We start from the raw sequence: 19,561 nt of genomic DNA, 5'->3' as shown, positions 1-19,561 counted from the left end.
AACTACCCTGTTCATAACAATAACAATATATATAGTGGTATGTGCTCTTTTACATGTGAATATTATTGGTTAACTACCCTGTTCATAACAATAACAATATATATAGTGGTATGTGCTCTTTTACATGTGAATATTATTGGTTAACTAGCCTGTTCATAACAATAACAATATATATAGTGGTATGTGCTCTTTTGCATGTGAATATTATTGGTTAACTAGCCTGTTCATAACAATAACAATATATATAGTGTATGTTGTGGACCTAAGGGTATGATAAAATAATCTTTTCAAAATATGAACTGATATCACAAGGTGTTTCCTTATAATTTAATGTAAGTTAAGGATTTAGGTACTAATTGTCAAATATTTCATATTTGTGGAGATTGAAGTTAGGCAAATTTAGGCATTTGTATTTGTAAACAATAAAATCTGGAACATAGACTGCATTTTTTTGTAATTTTGTATCAGAATGGAACAATTCATAATATACTTCTGCCATATTTGTAATGCCTGCACTTTATATATTCAAATATATTCATGGTTTTCATTATGCTATTGTTTCATTATATTGTTGTGTTCTAGCATGTATTGATACTTTTGGATCTTCTGGGTGCTGCAGACCCACAGTTCCACAGCTATTTTGATGACACCTATGGTTTGTACATTCAGCTTGTCAATGTTGGTAAGCATTTTGTGTTGGAAGGATTAAGTGATATATTCATATATTAATGCAATTTTCTACTAATATCTGCAGTCGCCTAGATTTTTGATAGTGTAAACATGCACAACATATTTGCCTTTAAGTTATAGTAAAGTTGATAAAATTTGGATATTTTTCCTAATTTAGGAAATTTTTATTTCATTATTTCAACTGAATGAAGTTTTTGGTTCCAAAGAATGTAGTAATGAAAATTATAGAAGTTTCATATCATTTTCCATGTTTTTAACTTAATTTTTGATTAATTTTTTTCAATTATCATAACTTATGACATTACAGACAAGAAGGGACCATTTGGCCCTCCAAGGCTGTCCCTGTACACTCTTCAGAATAAAGTAAAAACTGAAATTCACCGTCTATTTTTCAGGAAATAATCTTTCCTTTCTTAATCTTAAGTAAAGTGCCAGCCTGCATTATTTATGATTAATCACCATGTTGGAAAATATAATAATCTTATCTGGAATCTAGCTTTCCTTTTCCATATCTTAAAATGTGTGCTCTCTTGTCCTGTTGTCTAAAGAAAATGAAAATTCAGCACAAAGAAATCAATCCTTTCAGTAATCTTGTAAACTTCAATAAGATATTTTACTCATCCCATAGATAACTCTTCTATTTCCAGAATTATACTAGTAGCTCTCATTTTCAATAAATCAACATCCTTTCTTGGATGAAGAGACCAAAACTGTACACTGTATTCAAGGAGAGCCAAACTAGTCATTTGTATACAGAGATAAATACTCTCTTTAGCTTGAAAATACTCCATTCACAACAGAGTATGCATTACATTTAATACTTAAAGATTTATTGGTAAAGTACATCTGTTAGCACTTAAACAGCTTTATGGGTATACTGCATTGGATAATTCTTACAGCAGTATTGTTGTACAACATCTGTTTCTTTAAAACAGAGTTGGTGCTGAAGTTAGATTTTGTTGTTGGTTTACTAAATACTTTGATTTCCATTTTTAACAAGTGTTTGAACAGATTATCTTGGTCTAGTTTAAAAGTTTGGGATAATTAAAAATAACTATAGTTTAAAAACTGAAAATTCCAAATAAAGGTAAAAAATAATGTATAACAGTTGATTGAATAGTGATAGTTATGCTTAAAATAACTAATTTACTGTTGAACTTACTTTATTGAGCTGTGCAGCCTAAATCTATTAACTAAAAGTCTCTCTTTTGTACATAAACTTTTTCTTATTCTCTTGAAAGAACCTTAAATGAACTGTGAACAAAGACTTAACATTTGGTGTCACTTTAAATATTGTATTAAATCTACATATGCTAGAGTTATAACTTATAGTAATATTGTGAGAATTATAAAAAAAATTGTATTATGGATTAAAATAGTTTGTTGCTGAATAGTTTTCTTTCTGCAAAGGTACACAATGAGCTCGCTGCACTTTGTACACTGCAGGGAATCAAATCCAGGATCTTAGCCTTGTAATTCCATAAACTTACTGCTGTTCAACTGGGGGACTCATTGCTTAATTTAAATATTTTCTTCCTTATATGTAAAGCATTACTGATTTAATTATGACTTATTATTGTATTCAGATATCCTAGACATGCATTTTTTGCTGCTGCTATTAATAATCATTTGAGTAACCTTGTTTTATCACAGTTTAGAAAAACTAAGATATTACATTTGAGATATTACAAATATCATTTGCATCCACATTTTTTGTATGATTATAAAAATAATGCTATTTTGTTAATAGTATGTTATCCAAAGATCAGTTTTACTAATCTAAATAATATCATTGTGTTAAAAACAGGTATTAAATTTTGAAATTAAACTAAAACATAAATTATGCAAGACTTTAAAAAAAAAATCTGAAGGAACTTCTTCGCATTAAAAAAAACAAAACAATTGAGTCATTTAGATTATACACATTTGGTCAACTTTATCAATATACAAAATAATAAAATTGTAATCAAAAAATAAAATCATAAAAATAATGCTTTTATTAAATCATCCTAATAGTGCAATTCAAATTTTCTTATTATGTCCCCTTAAGGTGGATTTCTGTATGTGGTGAGGGGACCTCCCAGAGAAGGTTCTGTATTTTCATTTTACCTTCTCTGGGATCTGAACATCCAACCATGTGTTTGCTGTGCGTGGTGACCCATGAGGGGGAGGAGAGGAACTTGGTGGTTGAATGGTGTCTGGGGCACTGCAACACACCACCTTGGCCTTGAATTCCTGTAGATGGGTGGCCTTGGGGTGGCTCCCCCCCCCCCAAGGGTCAGTCGGCTGGTCCTGTTGGGCTAGGGTCAACTGAGTACCAGTGTTGGGTATTGTGTCTGATGCTGGTGTTTGGGTATAGTGGGTAGGGTACTGAATCATTCTCTGTTTATTATGGACTCCCCAATCCTAGAAAAAAATAAACCTATAAAAAACAGCTAATAGGTAAATGACCACACATTGATGACTCTGTTCCACAGTCACCACCAAAGTCAGATCCTGTATCTTGATTTTTAATTGTTCATTCTTTATCTGACAAATCCTTAGGGTATATGTTTCCCTTTTTCATTCAGAAGGTATTAAAGGGGCTTGCTGGCTCTCCCAAGTCAGTCAGGAAGTTGCGCTCTGGAGTCATCTTGGTGGAAACATCTAAACCTAGGTCAAAGGCCATTGGGGATATACCCATTGAGGCTACTCCCCATGCTACTTTGAATTCCTCCTAAGAAGTAATTGTTGAGAGTGATTTGAAGAACATCCCTGAGTCTGAGATACTTGCTGGTTTCTCCAGCCAAAGAATTTCTGCTGTGCACCGTATCTCCACTCGCAAGGATGGAATTATGCTGCCGACAGATGTATTAATTTTGATGTTTAAATCCCCATGTCCACCTGCTTTTGTCAAGGCAGGTTATCTGAACTGTAAGGTGCGACCATACATTCCTAACACTATCAGATGTTTCCAATGTGATCGGTTCTGACATTCAAAAACATCTTGATGTTGTTCTTTGATGTGTGCTCATTGTGGTGACATAGACCATGAAGCCTATAAGTGTCAACTGGACCCTCACTGTGTCAATTATGGTGTTTCCCACCTCTCTTACTATTGATCTTGCCCTAAGTTGGTGGAGGAGAAAGAGATACAACATTTATGTACTGCCCATAACATTTCTTACCCAGAGGTTCGGAAGTTATTGTCCTCCACTCCATCTCAGACATATGCTGATGCACTACGTTCCACTGATACAGTGGGAGTGCAGACAGATCTTTTCATGCCTCCAACAGAGTTGTTCTCAAACCATGTGAAGAATCTTTTTGCCCTCAATGGATGATTGAGTTGACAAGTCCACGTCTACTCCTATCTCTGTCTCCACCATTTCTTCCAGTGACTGCCCGGGTCCTCTTCCTTCGGTCTTGGCTTCTGGTGTCTGCTCAGGTCCATCTTCAGCCCCGAGATGCAGAATGATTATTCATTGATGCCCTCAGTCACTGAAATCTACGTCTTCTGACAGAGCCCTGCCCACTCGACCTAGGGCAGGGTTATCTGTCCAGTTCTCCTCCACCTAAGTAAAAATGGCCACTTTGATACAGTGGAACTGTTGAGGTTTTCGTTCTAATCTGGATGAAATTAAGGCTTGATTCCTATCATCCTATGCATCTTTTCTTACAGAAAACATTTATGACACCTGCTGATACAGTCACCTTTTGGCAGTTTTCTTTATATCAGAATGACAGGTTGTGTGGTGTACGAGTGCATGGAAGGGTGGCACTGCTGGTCGACCAGAACATGCCCACCTTGTCTGTGTCACTCGATACACACCTGGAGGCCATAGCCATCTGTGTTTCCTTGGGTCGTACCATCGCTGTTTGTTCTCTCTACCTGTCTCATGGAGAGACTTATGATAAATCAGACCTTGATGCTCTCATAGAACAGCTGCTGTTTCCCTTTGTTATCCTGGGAGACTTTGATGGACACAGTACCCTCTGGGGTGGTGCTGATATTGATGAGAGGGGTCGTTCCATAGAGCATATGCTCTAAAATCACAACTTTTCTCTCTTCAATACTGGTTTCTTTACCTATTTTCATGCACCAAGTCAATCTTTTACTGCTATTGATCTATCTATCTATTCCTCTTTATTTTTCTCTTGTTTCTCTTGGAGGGTTGACAGTGACCCAAGAACAATGATTATTTTCCTATTGTAGAAGTTGGACCAGGCTGACCGGCTCTCTTTCACCTCACTCTCAGAACTCGATCTTTCTGTCATTAGTCTTCCATCTGTTAATGACTGTGTGGAGGCAACTAACCAACCACTTGTTGAAGTGGACCACAGAAAATAGTTTTACCATTTCTTTTTCCAAACTCTTTTGAATGCATTTTTGCCACCAATAGGGCCTACACCACGATCCCAAGCTCCGTTTTGGTGATGTTGTTCTTCCTGTGGTCCATGAGGCAAAGTTCTTGGGGCTTATCTTTGACCGTAAGCTTATGTTCATTCCTCACATCAAGCAGCTAAGTGTGAAGTGTACAAGGGCACTGAACATCCTCCTTGTCCTCTCTTCCACCTTTTGGGTAGCAGATTGTTGTTCTGTGCTCAAGATATTTTGTGCCCTCATTCAATCCAAATTGGACCATGGGTTTCTGTTCTATGGTTCTGCCAGAACCTCAACCTTGAAGATGCTGGACTCCATTCACTGTCTGGGATTTTGGCTTTGCACAAGAACTTTCCACACTTCTCCAGTCCAGAGTTTGTACACTAAGTCCCACGAACACCCTCTTCACCTCTGCTGTTTGCTACTTTCTCTACAGTATACTACCAAGCTTCAATCCTTACCACATCATCTCAACTGGAGGTGTGTCTTTCTTCCTCAGTGAGTTGTGCTCTTCCAGAATAGACGGTCTGTCATTTTTATCTTTGGCCTTCGTATCCAGGCACATCTAGCTGAATTGGGTTTGGCATTGGATGGGGTTGCTATTCCTAATGATCAGCCTATTCCACCATGGCTTATTACCATCTCCAGATGTAACCTTTCCTTGAGTCATCTGAGGAAGGCAGATACTCCTGATTGGAAGCACCATCTTCATTTTGCCAAACATCTTTTTAACCATCCTTTTATTCCCATTTATACGGATGGTTTGAAATTGGGTGACTCTGTGGGCTCTGCCATGGTTTGTTGTGGCTCAGTGATTGTTCACAGGATCCCCTCTACAGTTTCTGTGTTCACTGCTGAGTTGTATGCCATTTCCCTTGCCCTGGACCATGTATGCAATACACCGATTGTACTATTTACACTGACTCTCTTAGTTCTCTACTGGTTTTGGAATTGCTTACCATTAGTTCTCACCCTGTTCTCGTTGATATTCAACAATGACTGGCCCATTTTTCTTCATCTTCCATTTCTATCCAGTTTTTCTGGATACCTGCCCATGTCGGTATCTGTGGGAACAAGCTCGCTGACACTGTAGCAAAGTCCATCTGCTTTGTTGCTGTCACAGCCGGGCTTGTCCCATATATGGACTACGATCCTGTATACAAGGAATGGCTTTGTGCCAGTTGGCAGTTGACTTGGGGTGAGCAACATTATAACAAGCTTTTCCAGATCAAACTTTCTGTTGCTCTGTGGCCATCTTGTTTCCATAAGGATTGGAAGAAGGAAGTTGTTTTGGCTAGGCTGTGCATTGGTCACACCGATACACCAATGTGTAGCCTTTGTGACACTCAAGTCACAATAGACCACATTTTACTGTCGTGTCATCATTATGACTCTGAGCAACAGTACCATTTTAAACATGTGTTTTCTAAGGGTTTAGCCCTGACATTGGACGGTGTCATTGGAGATGGTGACACTGTCCAACTTTATTGTATTTTTAAATTTTTATGAGCCATTGGCCTTTTTAATTCTATATGAGTTTTTATCAGATATATTGCACATTGTTTAGTTTTAACTCGTTTCATTTTTACATGTTATTGAATTTTACCTTTTAAAGATTTTTACCAGTTGTTTGGCACAGATAGCCATGTTGCTTTGTGCCAAAAAACAACAAACAACCAACCAACCAACTTATTATGTCTTGAAGAATGAAATAGGAAATAAAATGTCATGGGCTCACTATAAGTGATGGACAAATCCTACTCTTTGATCAAACAAGGGTAGCCTAAAAATGGATACATGAGAATTATAATATGCAATGCACTTGTGTGTCTAGAAAAATTTAATTTCTACCTTTTATGCTGTTGCTTTTGTACCTCATTGAACCTTGCCAAGACCATGGTAGCAAGAACTTATGACAAGAGTTCCTGGTCTGTAGTAACAGCTTAGTTACCAGTGTACATTCTTCTGAACAGCTTCGGCCATGTAATGCATCTTTTATGCTTATCTTGCCTCTATCATGTGCATGTGTTGGCCTTCTCTTTATTGTTTACTATGAGGCTGCTTGGATAACCGATAATTATTTATGAACCATGTTTCTTTGTCATTTATCTTTTCTTTAACTTGACTAAAGGTTCTCTGAGTTCATAACCGGTACAGGTTATGCTGAGAATGGCAGCCTGCACAAATGTACTAGAGCCAGGACATCAGTAGGTGGTCATATTGTCATGTCTTGCAGGATATGACACAATGCTGGGGAACAGTAATTGTATCTTTTTCATTATAGCTAGGCTAAGTTATGTATCAACCACACTAGTATCCAGCAGAAACCAATGGCAAAATACATATTTAGACAAAAGACATAAGGTGTGTGTTTGCAGAGCAAACTGCAACAATCCTTATTTCATCATTTGTAAAACGAAAATTTTGCCCTATGTAAAAAGCAAAGTTTCTGTGTTTGCCCTCTCATAAAATCAAGTTGAAATGTGAATGTAAAAATTAAGGATATGTTTACAAATTGGAGTAGATTCTAACTGCATTAGTCTGTGGATAAGGTTGTTATACATTTTTTTTTTACTATTCAAATGTAAATGAAAATTGTAACAAAATGTTATCATAAATGAGAGAGAGAGAGAGAGAAAACTAATTTTATTTGACAAGATCTTGGAACATACTGTACCTAACAGATGCTGAAATTAACTACTTAAAACTTATGGCAATGAGCTAAATAGCTAAAGACTTTAGTGGGCTTGCTGAAGCACTGACTATCTTGAACAACAGCTCATAGAGATCATGGATTGGTCAGTAAGAAGTCTTGATCTACATTTCTGTGAGACCACCTTTAACACGATATAGGCCTTAATTCACCATGCAATGCCATAGCACTTGGAAGAACATAACCGAGGAAAGGGATAAGATTGCCCCCACAATATTGTCTGCTTACTGATCAGAATTATGGGGGAAAGGGATAAGATTGCCCCCACAATGTTGTCTGCTTACTGATCAGAGTTATACCCCATTGATGCAAAGGCTGTATCAATTCCAGAGGGGCTTATACAGTTTGAATCAGATCCTAATACTGTTCACTTTAATTTTGATGGTACTCATGTCTCACAAGTTGAAACTAGTTTGAAACTTCTTAGTTAACTGTATTCAATAAATAAATGGTGCTCTTGAAATATATTTTAATTTCACTTTTTGTTTCAGTAATTTTACAAACAGCTTAATTATGAAATCTTGCCCTTATAATTTTTGGAATGTCTTATATTGTGGCCTCATCAACAGCAATTCACTAGTTCAAAGCTATTTGAAATTCTGTCAGTTAAGTGTTATTTTTGAAAACTTATATTAATTTGGATTGTAGAAAACAGAAGTGATAAAATTTATAAGCTGTGTTGCTCTGATGCTTTATCCACTTTTAATACTAGAGCCCCCTCGTGGCTCAAAGATAAGTCTAAGGGCTTATGATGCTAAAAATAAGGATTTGATATATACAGTTGGCAGAGCACAGATAGTTTGTTGTGTTGCTTTGTGCTTAAAAACAAACAAACAAATCTAATAGTACAAAACACTTTGGTTTAGTCCAAGCTTACACAGTATGTGTATTGTTTTAGCATAGATAGTGAAGTATGGTTTGAATTATGTAGAGGTATTTATGGTAAAAAGTACTGTAAAATTTATTGGAATTCAGCACCACACAATACTAACATAGAAGTGTTTTGATGTAATACATTAATATATATGTTCCCTATTTTAATTTTACATAACTTTACTAACATATTTACATGTGTTTGCAGAACGCCGTTTGAATGCCATGAAAAGGCTTGAACTCTCACCACCTCTATTTACTACCAACTATTTTTACAACAAAAATTCTTTTTCATTTGTAGAAGATGATCATCTTCCTTTCTTAAAAAGAGGTGAGGTAGTTTTGTTTTAAAAAAAGTCTTAGTACATAAAGTTCTTATATAATGAAAAATAAACTGTTTAATAACCTTGATTTTTACATAATTCTCTTGTTTGCTTTGTAACCACTTTGCTACCTTAGTTTTAAACATAATATTCTAAACTAAACAGGCAAACTTACCTCTAAAATACTAAAACCATTTTCTGGATGAGTCACTGTCATGCTGTCAACCACTATGCGACCAAAGTTCTGAATAATCTTGACACCATGCAGTGCATGGCTCAACTTACCCAGAATTAGTTCTCCACCCTTCCACCTTCCATGTGAATTTTGGCTCCCATATCATGAGGATGTATACAAGATCTGCTTTCTTTCTATAATCCAGATTTGTTTTGTTGACAGTCATGCTGTTAACTTTGCTCACTATCAATTAAGAAGTCAACATTTACTACTGCTGCAGATGATTCAACCAATATCAGACTTTTCAAACTTCTCTTGAGGCCTTACTCATATAGTATACCTATAGTGTGCAGAGTTTCTGTGGCTATATTGTTGGCTCTTATTAATCTATGTATAACATAATATTTAGAGATAACAAGGAGCCACTTGACCCATCATAGCTGTCCAATTCATTTCATCAAATACTCATTTCCCTATATCCAGTTCTGCCTTCCCTAGTGCTCATCAAACCCTCTCATGAATTCTCCCATTGAAGTTGTGTTTACCATGTCTGAAGGCAACATATTCCAAAGGCTGATTACACTGTTCAAAAAATAAAATAGCTAAATCTACAGATGACTTCTACCCTGCCAAATCTTAAATCTATGCCCCGTATTCCTACCACTCTTACCAACATATACAAAAAAAGATGATGCATCGATCATATTTATTCCCTTTATACTTTTGAACATTTCAATCAGATGCCCTTTAACCTTTCTTTTCTCAAGCAAAAATAATTCCCAAACCTAATCTCTTATGACGGCTCCTCCATCCCAGGAATCATACTAGTAGCCCTCCTGCGAACCCTTTCTGACAACTAAACATTCTCATTAGGAGCTAAAGACAGAACACAATATTCTAAATGAGGCCTAACCAGATATCTGTACAAAGAAATGATAATAATTTTAGACTCGTATTCAATATTCTTGTATATACAACCTAAAAATCTATTTGCTTTCCCACTGTCAACAATACACTGCCAGAAGTCTAAAGAAGCTGATAATTTAAACACTAAGATCCATTTTTTTTTCATAACACTATTGAATTGATTTCCATCAAGATGGTAATTGAAGTTTAAATTAAGGTATTTTTCATGCATTTTCATATTTCAGAAGTGTGCCCATTTTGAATTTTACATTTCTAAAAATTCAAATGAATTTCAAACACTTCTGAATTACATTGTAACTCACCTCTTCCTAACTAGAAAATATGTGGTTTTCCATCACGACTGCAACTAAGAAATCTGTATTATGGCAGGAAAACAGAGCTTATAGTACATGCTTCTGACACAAGTGCAATAACTTGCATGGGACAGTAGAGAACTTTGGGTAAGCTGACACATGCTCTACATGTCATCAAACACATTCAGAACTTTACTCACATGGTTGTTGATAGCATGAGAGAGTAACACAAGAAGGAAAGGGTTTTTGTATTCTAGAGGTAAGTACCTGTTTGAAATTCATTTTGATTCTAACAAATTTTAAACTTATATGACACAAGTTCAGTTGGTAAAACCTGATAATTTTATATTATAAACATAAAATTATGTTATTAGTAATTAGTTCATTGTACTATTTGCTATTTTACTTATGACTAAAGTAAATATGTGGTCTCGTGTATTTTAAACATTGTATTAGTGGATTAATTTGGCAAAGTTCGTGCTGCTTTAACTTTGATAATACTCAAGAATAGTCCATATTTTCATTATTGAGTTATGCTGTGGAAACAGATTTTCACCAACTATTTTGAACTACCACTTTTGTATAAAGAATATATTTCAATTGTGTTTTTAGAGTAATCTGTTTATTATCAAAAATGGAAAACTAAACCTGACCAGATTTTTTCCCTTCCCAAATTGAAGCTTAATTTTTTGAAGCAAAATTTATAGAAATTATTATATATATATATCTAGTTGGACATGGAAGTGAGTTTGATTATTAAACAAAATTTCATAAATATTGATACACGCATTCAGTTTTATTCTGAAAGATATGTAGATAATTAAGATTATTTTTATATCTTGAAAACAATCTGTTTCTTTTCTACAATGATAGTAGTAGAAGTGTCAGGTTTTTTATAGGGCTGCAATTCTTTACACTAGGTGTCTGTGACTTGTTGGCAATAAATTTCAACAATAAACAGACAGCACACAATCCACTTGTTTTAGAATAATATATTCAAAACAAGTCAAACATATGTACACAAAATTTTTACACTATTGTTTACCACATTTTTAGTCAAAAGTCTATACAGACTGGTTCAATTAATTCAGAACCCAACTGACAAGACAAATTATTTATTCTCTACTCTGTTATCCCAATACAATCAGTAATAACTTTACTTACATTACCTTGTGGGTTATTACAGTTTTATCCAGAGCTTTAAATAATTCTCTTTTATGTCGAAAGTCCATATAGGCTGATTAAATTACATTAAAACACCCTTTGACAAGACAGATTATTCTCCTTATCTCTGTTAAACTGTGGAATATCATCCATTGATCTTGTGTTGCCTGAGGTCTGTCTTTCCTAATCTACCTGTATGCTGGCACAGTAGGTCTTGTACTTCTTTCTTCTTCTTTCCAGTTAGTTCTTCACTTATGTTGACGTCCTTGTATGTCTCATCTCCACCCAGTGGTCTTAAGCCTAGTAGGTCTTTATCTTCTATAACGAAGTCACTGTCTTCTGGTTCTGCATCTATGACAGCTACACCTGCCATATCAATCTGTACCTAAATAGCTGCACGCATAATGTCTTCTTCCTTCTCAAAGTACCTCTTCAACAGATTGACATGGTAGAACTTGGTCTTCCCATTTACTTTCACTTTATAGTCCATTCTGTTGAGAACTTACTGTACTTCAAAAGGTCCTTTCTACTGCCGGGTGAGTTTGTTGTTGGCTGTGGGTAGCAGAACTAAGACCTTCTGTCCGACCTTGAAATGTCAATCCTTACTGGCTTTGATGTGTTTAGCTTTGCCAGTAGAACTACTTTGATAAGTCCAGTTCAATACTCCTTTCCAGTCTTCTGTTTTGTCAGTCTGTTTCCATTTTGCATTGTGCTTGACTTTCTCTCAGGCACTGTCCCAAAGTTTCTGCAGAGAAGGGTCTTTCTTCTGAGCTTTTTTCCACTTTTGTAGACCTACATTCCGGATGTCACTCATTGATACTCGCCAGGACATGATATCTTCCTTTATATTCTTCCCTTGAGCTCTTGTAATGGCTGTAGATGCCACATCAGTCTTCTCTTTGTCTAGTTCCTCCAAATTTCTACTACCTGGTATGTTTCAAATCATCAAGTTGTATATTGGTGCCTTGATACACATGGCTTCAAGGTTTTCTATATAATATGGAGTATCCACCTTTATTTTAGCTATGTGAAATTTTCTCATTGTCCCATCAGTTAGCACACACTCACTGCTGCACTACTGCACCCAGTGTCTCGTAGGACCTTCACTTTCTTGTCTCTGACATAGCCTTCTCCTATTGGCATGTTGTAATTTGTTGGCATCTCTCAATATTTGTAACATGCTCTGATCACTACTGGCACTGTTGATACATTTGCTAACTTGAGCTGACCATTAGCCATATACTGATAAATCATGGAAATGGCACTTCCTTCTTGTGGTGAATCTGACATGTTTTCTTGATTCCATTTCTTCTGGCAGCAGCATCCATGGTGAACAGTCACTCTTGTCTTGTTTCTTACCAGCACTATTTTTGTAATTAGTTCCAGTTGCTTTATGTTGAGATTTCTGCTGTTGCTTGTTGGTGATGGACTTGCACTCCTTTACAATGTGCTATATTTTATAAGAAATATAACATCTCTTTTCCAATTTATCTGTTAACTTCCTGTCACCTTTGGTAGACTCCTGCTTCTCATCAGTCACCACTGGTTTCAACTTTAACTGGATATTCTTGGACTTGCCCATTATACTCCCTCTATAGGCTTCCATATACTGTTCTGCCAGTTCTGTTTTGTTCATCTCTTCCACATCTTTTGGTGATTTTTTCTTTAGGAACAGTGACATGTCAGTTGAGCACGTGATCATGAACTGTTCACTTATTAGTAGGTCAGCTAGTCCCTCAAAACTATTGTCACACTTGGCCATGCCAGTCCATCTTATGAAGTATTGCCGTAAAAGTGCCACAAACTGAAATACAGTTTCTCCAGTGTCAGGTTTGACTTCTTTGAAATTTCAATGAAAACCTTCCTAAGTAAGTTCATAGCATTTCAGCAAGGCCACTTTTAACTTGTCATAGTCTATGGCATCTTCTGACATCATGCCTGCATACACTTGTAGGCCTTTTCCTGCGAGAAGTGGGCTGTTCCAATTCTGACTTTGTGCAAATCTTTTGTACCTCTGCAGGAAAGCAACTATGTCATCTTTCTGTTCATCAAATTTGGGCAGCTTGGGTCAGCTGGTCCTGACCCCATTGACATTTTTCGGTCCTTCATCTTTTTGTTGGGTGAGCTGTGCAATCTCAACTTGTGCTCTTATTCTCTCTCTTTCTTTTTCCAGTCTTTCCTTTCTCTCATTTTCTTCTCACTCCTTTTTTCTTTTAGTCTTTCTTTTTCTCCTCTCTCTCTTGTTCTTGTTGTTATTTAACAAACTCTTGTAGATCATTATTTTTAACCCAATATGCTTGTCTCTTTCAATCCACTTATCAAAATCTGTTGACATGGTTATACATAGTGATTGTAATCTCTACACAGTTTTCACTACTACTACAGTTGTGCATATATAGGCATATATATAGTCAGGGTTTTGAATATGGGCTGGGATTCTTCTACAATATATGTGTCTATGCCTTGTTGGTGATAAATTTGGACAATAAATGGACAGTAAACAATCCACTTGTTTTAAAATAATATATATATTCAAAACAAGTCAAATGTATGTACAAATATTCTTAACGCTGCAGAAAATCACAGTTTTATCTAAAACTCTAAATAATTCTCTTTTCCTGTCAAAAGTCCATACAGGCTGATTCAGTTATTTTAAAGTTCAATTGGCAAGACGAATTATTTTTCTGTACTATGCTTTTACTGTACAATCTGTGATAGATTCATTTACGCTACTTCATGGGTTACTGCAGTTGTATCTGAAACTTTAAATAATTGTCTACTTTTCATCAAAGTCCATAAAGATGAGTTCAATTACCTTAGAACACCCTTTGACAAGACAAATTATTTTCATTATCTCTGTTAAACCATGAACTTACTTTAAAATATTGTCTGTAACAGCTAAACTAACAATCGTGCAGTCTAACTTCACTTTCACTAACTTAACTTTTTTGGACTTCCTTTTTTTTACTTAACTTCTTTTGTTGGTTACCACAGTTGTATCCAGAGCTTTTAATAATTGTCTTTTTCTTTTGTCAAAAGTCCAGACAGGCTGGTTCAGTTACTTTAGAACCCAATTGATAAGACAAATTATTTTTCCTATCTCTTTGTTACAAATTAGTTGTGAAACATACTATAGAAATCATCTGTTAAGGCTAATCACTCAGATGCTGGCTAACTTCATCTTTTCTTCCACTGACTAACATTTTTCTGACTAAACTTTACTTCACTTGCACTCACTTGGTCGTCTATATTTATCATTTTCCAGCTGAGGCCTAGAACTTTCTACGAACTAGGAGACTCTATGATTTAACATTAATCGCATAGTGAGAAAACTTGGAGATTTTGAGAAAAATGACATCAATAATACTACAACAATTGAACTACACACAACATATGACTCTTACCGAGTTACGTAACAAAATTTGTCACAACTATTACTTTCAAAATAATTAACTTTTAACACTCTTGTTATGAAAACTAAATATTCATTAAATAGTAAATCACTAAATAAACTAAATGATAACTATTAAGCTAAACAGTTTTATATATCAAACATCCACTCAAGAAAGTCAATACTTACCTAGTTGCAGGTAATTAATGTAGGATGAGAAGTATGCTAGCTCTGTTGTTTGTTTTAGGATGAATATTGTTGTTTCTGACCTTGTTTTAAACATTAATATCATGGGAATGGATCTCCTATGGACATTATCAACCAGCATAATCAGCTCTGTTTTAAAACCATCCAATGCTGACCAGCCAAGACCTAAACATCAGTGTGCAACATGAATACATGTAAAGGAGGTTTCCATGGTATTTCAGAATGTGCAAGTGTTGTTTTGAGATACATTATGAATTCAGTTTGATGCATTACTATTTATGCTACCAAGTTTCGATTCTTACCACTGCTTCCCATTTGGGGTTGTGTCTTCCTTCATCAGTGGGCTATGCTCTTTTGGAATAGATGGTTTGCCATTCCTCTTTTTGGCCTTCGTATCCAGGCACAGCTGGCTGAATTGGGTCAGTCATTGGATGCTGTTGCTGAGTCCAATGATCACCCCATCCCACCATGGCTCATTACCCCTCATGTGACCTTTCTTTGAGTCATCTGAGGAAGGCGGATATTTCCTATTTAAAGTATCATCTTCTCTTTACCGAACATCTTTCGAGCCATTCTTCTGTTCCAGTTTTTACAGATGGTTCAAAATCAGGTGACTCTGTGGGCACTGCCATGGTTTATTGTGGCTTGATGGTTGCTTTCAGGATCCCCTCTACAGTTTCAGTGTTCACTGCAGAGTTGTAGGAGTTAACCTTTAAAGATCAGAACCTTAGATTTGTTTATTTTATAGACTATTAGTATAATCACACTATGCTGATCAAACTTCTTTATTTTTTCAGGTGTTCCAATCTTGCATTTGATTCCAAATCCTTTTCCTTACACATGGCATTTATTGAGCGACGACAAACAACATCTGCATCACCCAACAATCAACAATCTCAACAAAATTCTTACAGTTTTTGTTGCACAGTATCTTCAACTAAATATTGTAGGGACTTAATGAATAATTATTTTATATTTTGGCTCATTAGCCTCTGTATTTTTCCTTCCCTTTCCTTTGTAACATCTGGTCAGATCATACATTAGTGAATACTGAAGCTGAGTGCCACTTTCAGGGGAAGTCTGTAAAGGATTTGACGTGTGTGTGTGTGGTTCTATACTGATGGTTAATACAGCATTAATGATATAGTTTGTTACAAATTTCAGTTGAAAATTGTATCATTTCAGTATTTTGTTGTATTATTAGTACAGCAATTCTTAATTGTTTACTGCTTTCCACTACTTATTATGATTTTCAGCTTGTGATTGTTGTTCATTTGATTTGTAGAATCAACAAATTTGTATTTAAAATTATTTAAAAAAAATCTAATTGGCTTTTTTTTGGTATTTATCATTTTTAAAGGAAGTTGTATCTGTATATAATGTAATGGAAGATAATATTATCATACATTCTTTGCATAGTGTTTACTTTCATATAAAGACTATTGGTTGTGATGAGTAATGAATATGATTTTTACTCTTCTTGAAATTGATTCTTTTCAGGTAAACTTGTCATTTGTAAAAATTTAACTACTATTTTACAAGAAATATTTACCAAAAATTATATGAAAAATGTGGTAACACAATTAAAAAGTATCAACCCAATTAAGCTGATATAATATGAAATACAATGAAAAAAAACTTCATCTTTTTTTGAACATAGTTTATAAATGGTATCAATACTTTCAAATTACCAAACAGTTTTGAAATTTTGAAGTATTTATATTCTAAACTATACTTGATATTTAAAACATGCTAGCATTATGTATTGTCCTTTTTGTAGTGTACTTGAAACCCTTTACATCATTTGTCACCATTGTTGTTAAAACATGCGTGTATTATTTCAAACTTGCCTTTGCAAATTTTGGGTCACATCAACCATAATCTAGAAAATAACACCACCAAAGTTTAACTTTGTAGTTAAAGAAAGAGATCCCAGTTAAATCTGTAGTTGCTATATTTTCCCTAGAATTTCTTACTTTATATGAAACTAGGGTTTTAATTTCAAGTAAACTTTTGATAGTAATGTTAGAAAAAATATTATTTTGCTATCAATAAGCAGATATATTTTATAATTTTGTTATTTTATGTTTGAAGCTGGTAGAAAATGTAAATCGATCTCTCTCTCCCCTCCACCTTTTTTAAAATTTCACAGCTAGAAATTTAAAGATAAATTGTTGCTTGAGAAAATTATGCTTGTAAGATGTCAAGGCTATTATTCCAGTTTCCTTGGATACTCACAATATAGTGCATTGTATGTATAAACAATTATTCTAATGCTGTATTCACAATTGAAGATGTATGTTTGAGAATTATTACATTGTGGTTATTTTATGCATACGTATACATACACTAAAATGGTATTTTGTTTTGAAATAACCAGTCACCTGCTTGTTATAAAAACATGAAAAACTGTTGAACACAACTTCAGGAAGCACAGTTTTTGATCTTGCTCTGTTGTAACACACTTTAGTCAGTGATGTTTGTATACAAAGTAAGAATTACTATGATTTCCATGTACAATTTTAAACTTCTGTATTTTGATCTCTACCCTTTTCCCTAGAAAACAATTTGTATTCAAAAACTTATTCACTGGAATTAGATTTTTGAGTTAATGAAATAATTTGTAATTTTGATCTTTCATAATGTAACAGTTAAAATACGGTGGATTAAGTCAGAGAAAATACTTTACATTTTTTGTATAATATAAAAAAAAAGATTTGTATAGGCTTTTTTTTTAAACTATAACTTTTATACTAATAAAGTTGGATTTCAAAGGCTGATAAAGGATTTTATATTCTATCAAAATGCAAAAGAAATTTTCAGTTTACTTCTTTAGCACTTTTAAATTAATAAAATGTTTGTCAATTTGTTTCTAATGTAATATGGTATAAGCAAAATAATCACTAACTCAACATAACTTGTAATAACTAATACTGATAACTAGCACAGCTTTTACATTTGTTTTTCATTCTGTTGCAGTAGACAAGATTTATCACAGAAATTTACATTTGTACACTTTAAGCTAATGGTTTGTATTGGCAGAATTTTTATTATGGTAATGAAACACAATATTTATAATGTTACAGTAGACCAGAATATGCTAAGTATTTCGTTATTATTAATAAGAAAAGCATTATGGATTCCTTATTTTCCTCTTACAATGTGTGGCTCTTTATTAACTGAATACATGAACTTGTTAAAGGGTTTCTGTTATCACCTCAATAATAATTGCTTACTACTTATGACTCAAGTGTGAGGTACTATGAATACAATTATAGCACTTCAAAGAAAATTGTAAACAAAAAAATATACAACCTTTTTTTAAGATTCATTTGTCAAAGAATTTTTCAAACCAGATTATTTTAAACAAAATATTACTGTTTAATTAATCTGGTGTTATTATCATTTCTGTTAATTTTTTTTAAAAGGATATATAAAGGTTTATAATTATCACAATGTACTATTTGAAGGTTCTAACTTTGCATTGGGATGTTTCTTAAAATGTTGACCTATTTCAGATTAGAATACTTATTCTTGAATGCTCTTATCTTGACATCCATAATTTATGTTCATTATTGTATTAACATACAACAGAAATAATCACAAACTTGATAGTAAGGATATTTAATTTGTATAACTTGTATAGTTATTTGTACAAAGTTTTTATTTGTATTATATGCAGATGTTATATTTACAGTTATGACTGATAGATATTTATCTTTGAAAAAAACGTTGTTTTTGCTGTAAAAGCATCTCTTTTTATTTTCACTACTTAATGTTTCAACTGTTAGTGCTTGAACAGTGTCTTTTGCTTGCACTTAGTATGAGAGATTTATAGGTTCAATAAATATGTTCATCTGTGTCACAATGTGGCAGTCTTTTTCTTTAAATGTAGGTTACATATCTTATTCTAAAGCAGAAATCAAATATAAGTTGAATCAAAACTAAATGGTTATTCTGAATGGGTTAGTAAAATATATTTTTTGGATTTTTGAATTACATGTATAAAAAAAAAAGGTTATATGTATGAATTAGGTTTTGTCTCAAATGGTGTGTGTTCATGCTGTTAGGTCTTAAATATACATGTGTAGCTACAAACAATGATTTAATAGTTCAAATACATACATGCAGAAAATATAACAAAAAATTTTGTATAACAATATTTATTTCAGAATAAAGAGCATATTACAGACATAAAATTTATTAAGTTTCAAAAACTTTGTTCCTGATACTTATATTTGTATAAAATTATTGATTATTATAACAAAGATAAAAAATATCACATTATAAACTATTTTTAAACAATTAACTCAGCCAATCAGGTTTAACAATGGAGGAAGAAACCTGAACTCTAGCACAATCATATATCATGCTTTTTACACGTCACAGGTGCAATATTAACTATTTATTTTATTAAAAGCATTCCAAACCCAGTCAGCAAT

At 34.0% G+C, this 19,561-nt stretch overlaps 1 protein-coding gene across 1 annotated transcript in view; it reads left to right on the top strand.

Annotated features, from left to right (window-relative positions):
• LOC106466842 (glutaminyl-peptide cyclotransferase-like) overlaps positions 1-18,984 on the top strand; it is a 40,956-nt gene extending 21,972 nt beyond the window's left edge. Inside the window, exons 5-7 of the mRNA XM_013927146.2 lie at positions 583-682; positions 8,848-8,970; positions 15,917-18,984. Coding sequence (XP_013782600.1) covers positions 583-682; positions 8,848-8,970; positions 15,917-16,077 — 384 coding nt within the window. The 3' untranslated portion in view covers positions 16,078-18,984. The remainder of the gene's footprint in view (positions 1-582; positions 683-8,847; positions 8,971-15,916) is intronic.
• Positions 18,985-19,561: the final 577 nt, after the last annotated feature.

Source organism: Limulus polyphemus, unplaced genomic scaffold (genome assembly GCF_000517525.1).
Source record: "Limulus polyphemus unplaced genomic scaffold, Limulus_polyphemus-2.1.2 Scaffold2395, whole genome shotgun sequence".
Classification (NCBI taxonomy): domain Eukaryota; kingdom Metazoa; phylum Arthropoda; class Merostomata; order Xiphosura; family Limulidae; genus Limulus; species Limulus polyphemus.
The sequence above is the reverse complement of the archived record's forward strand: the minus strand, read 5'-3'. Positions and strand labels throughout refer to the sequence as shown.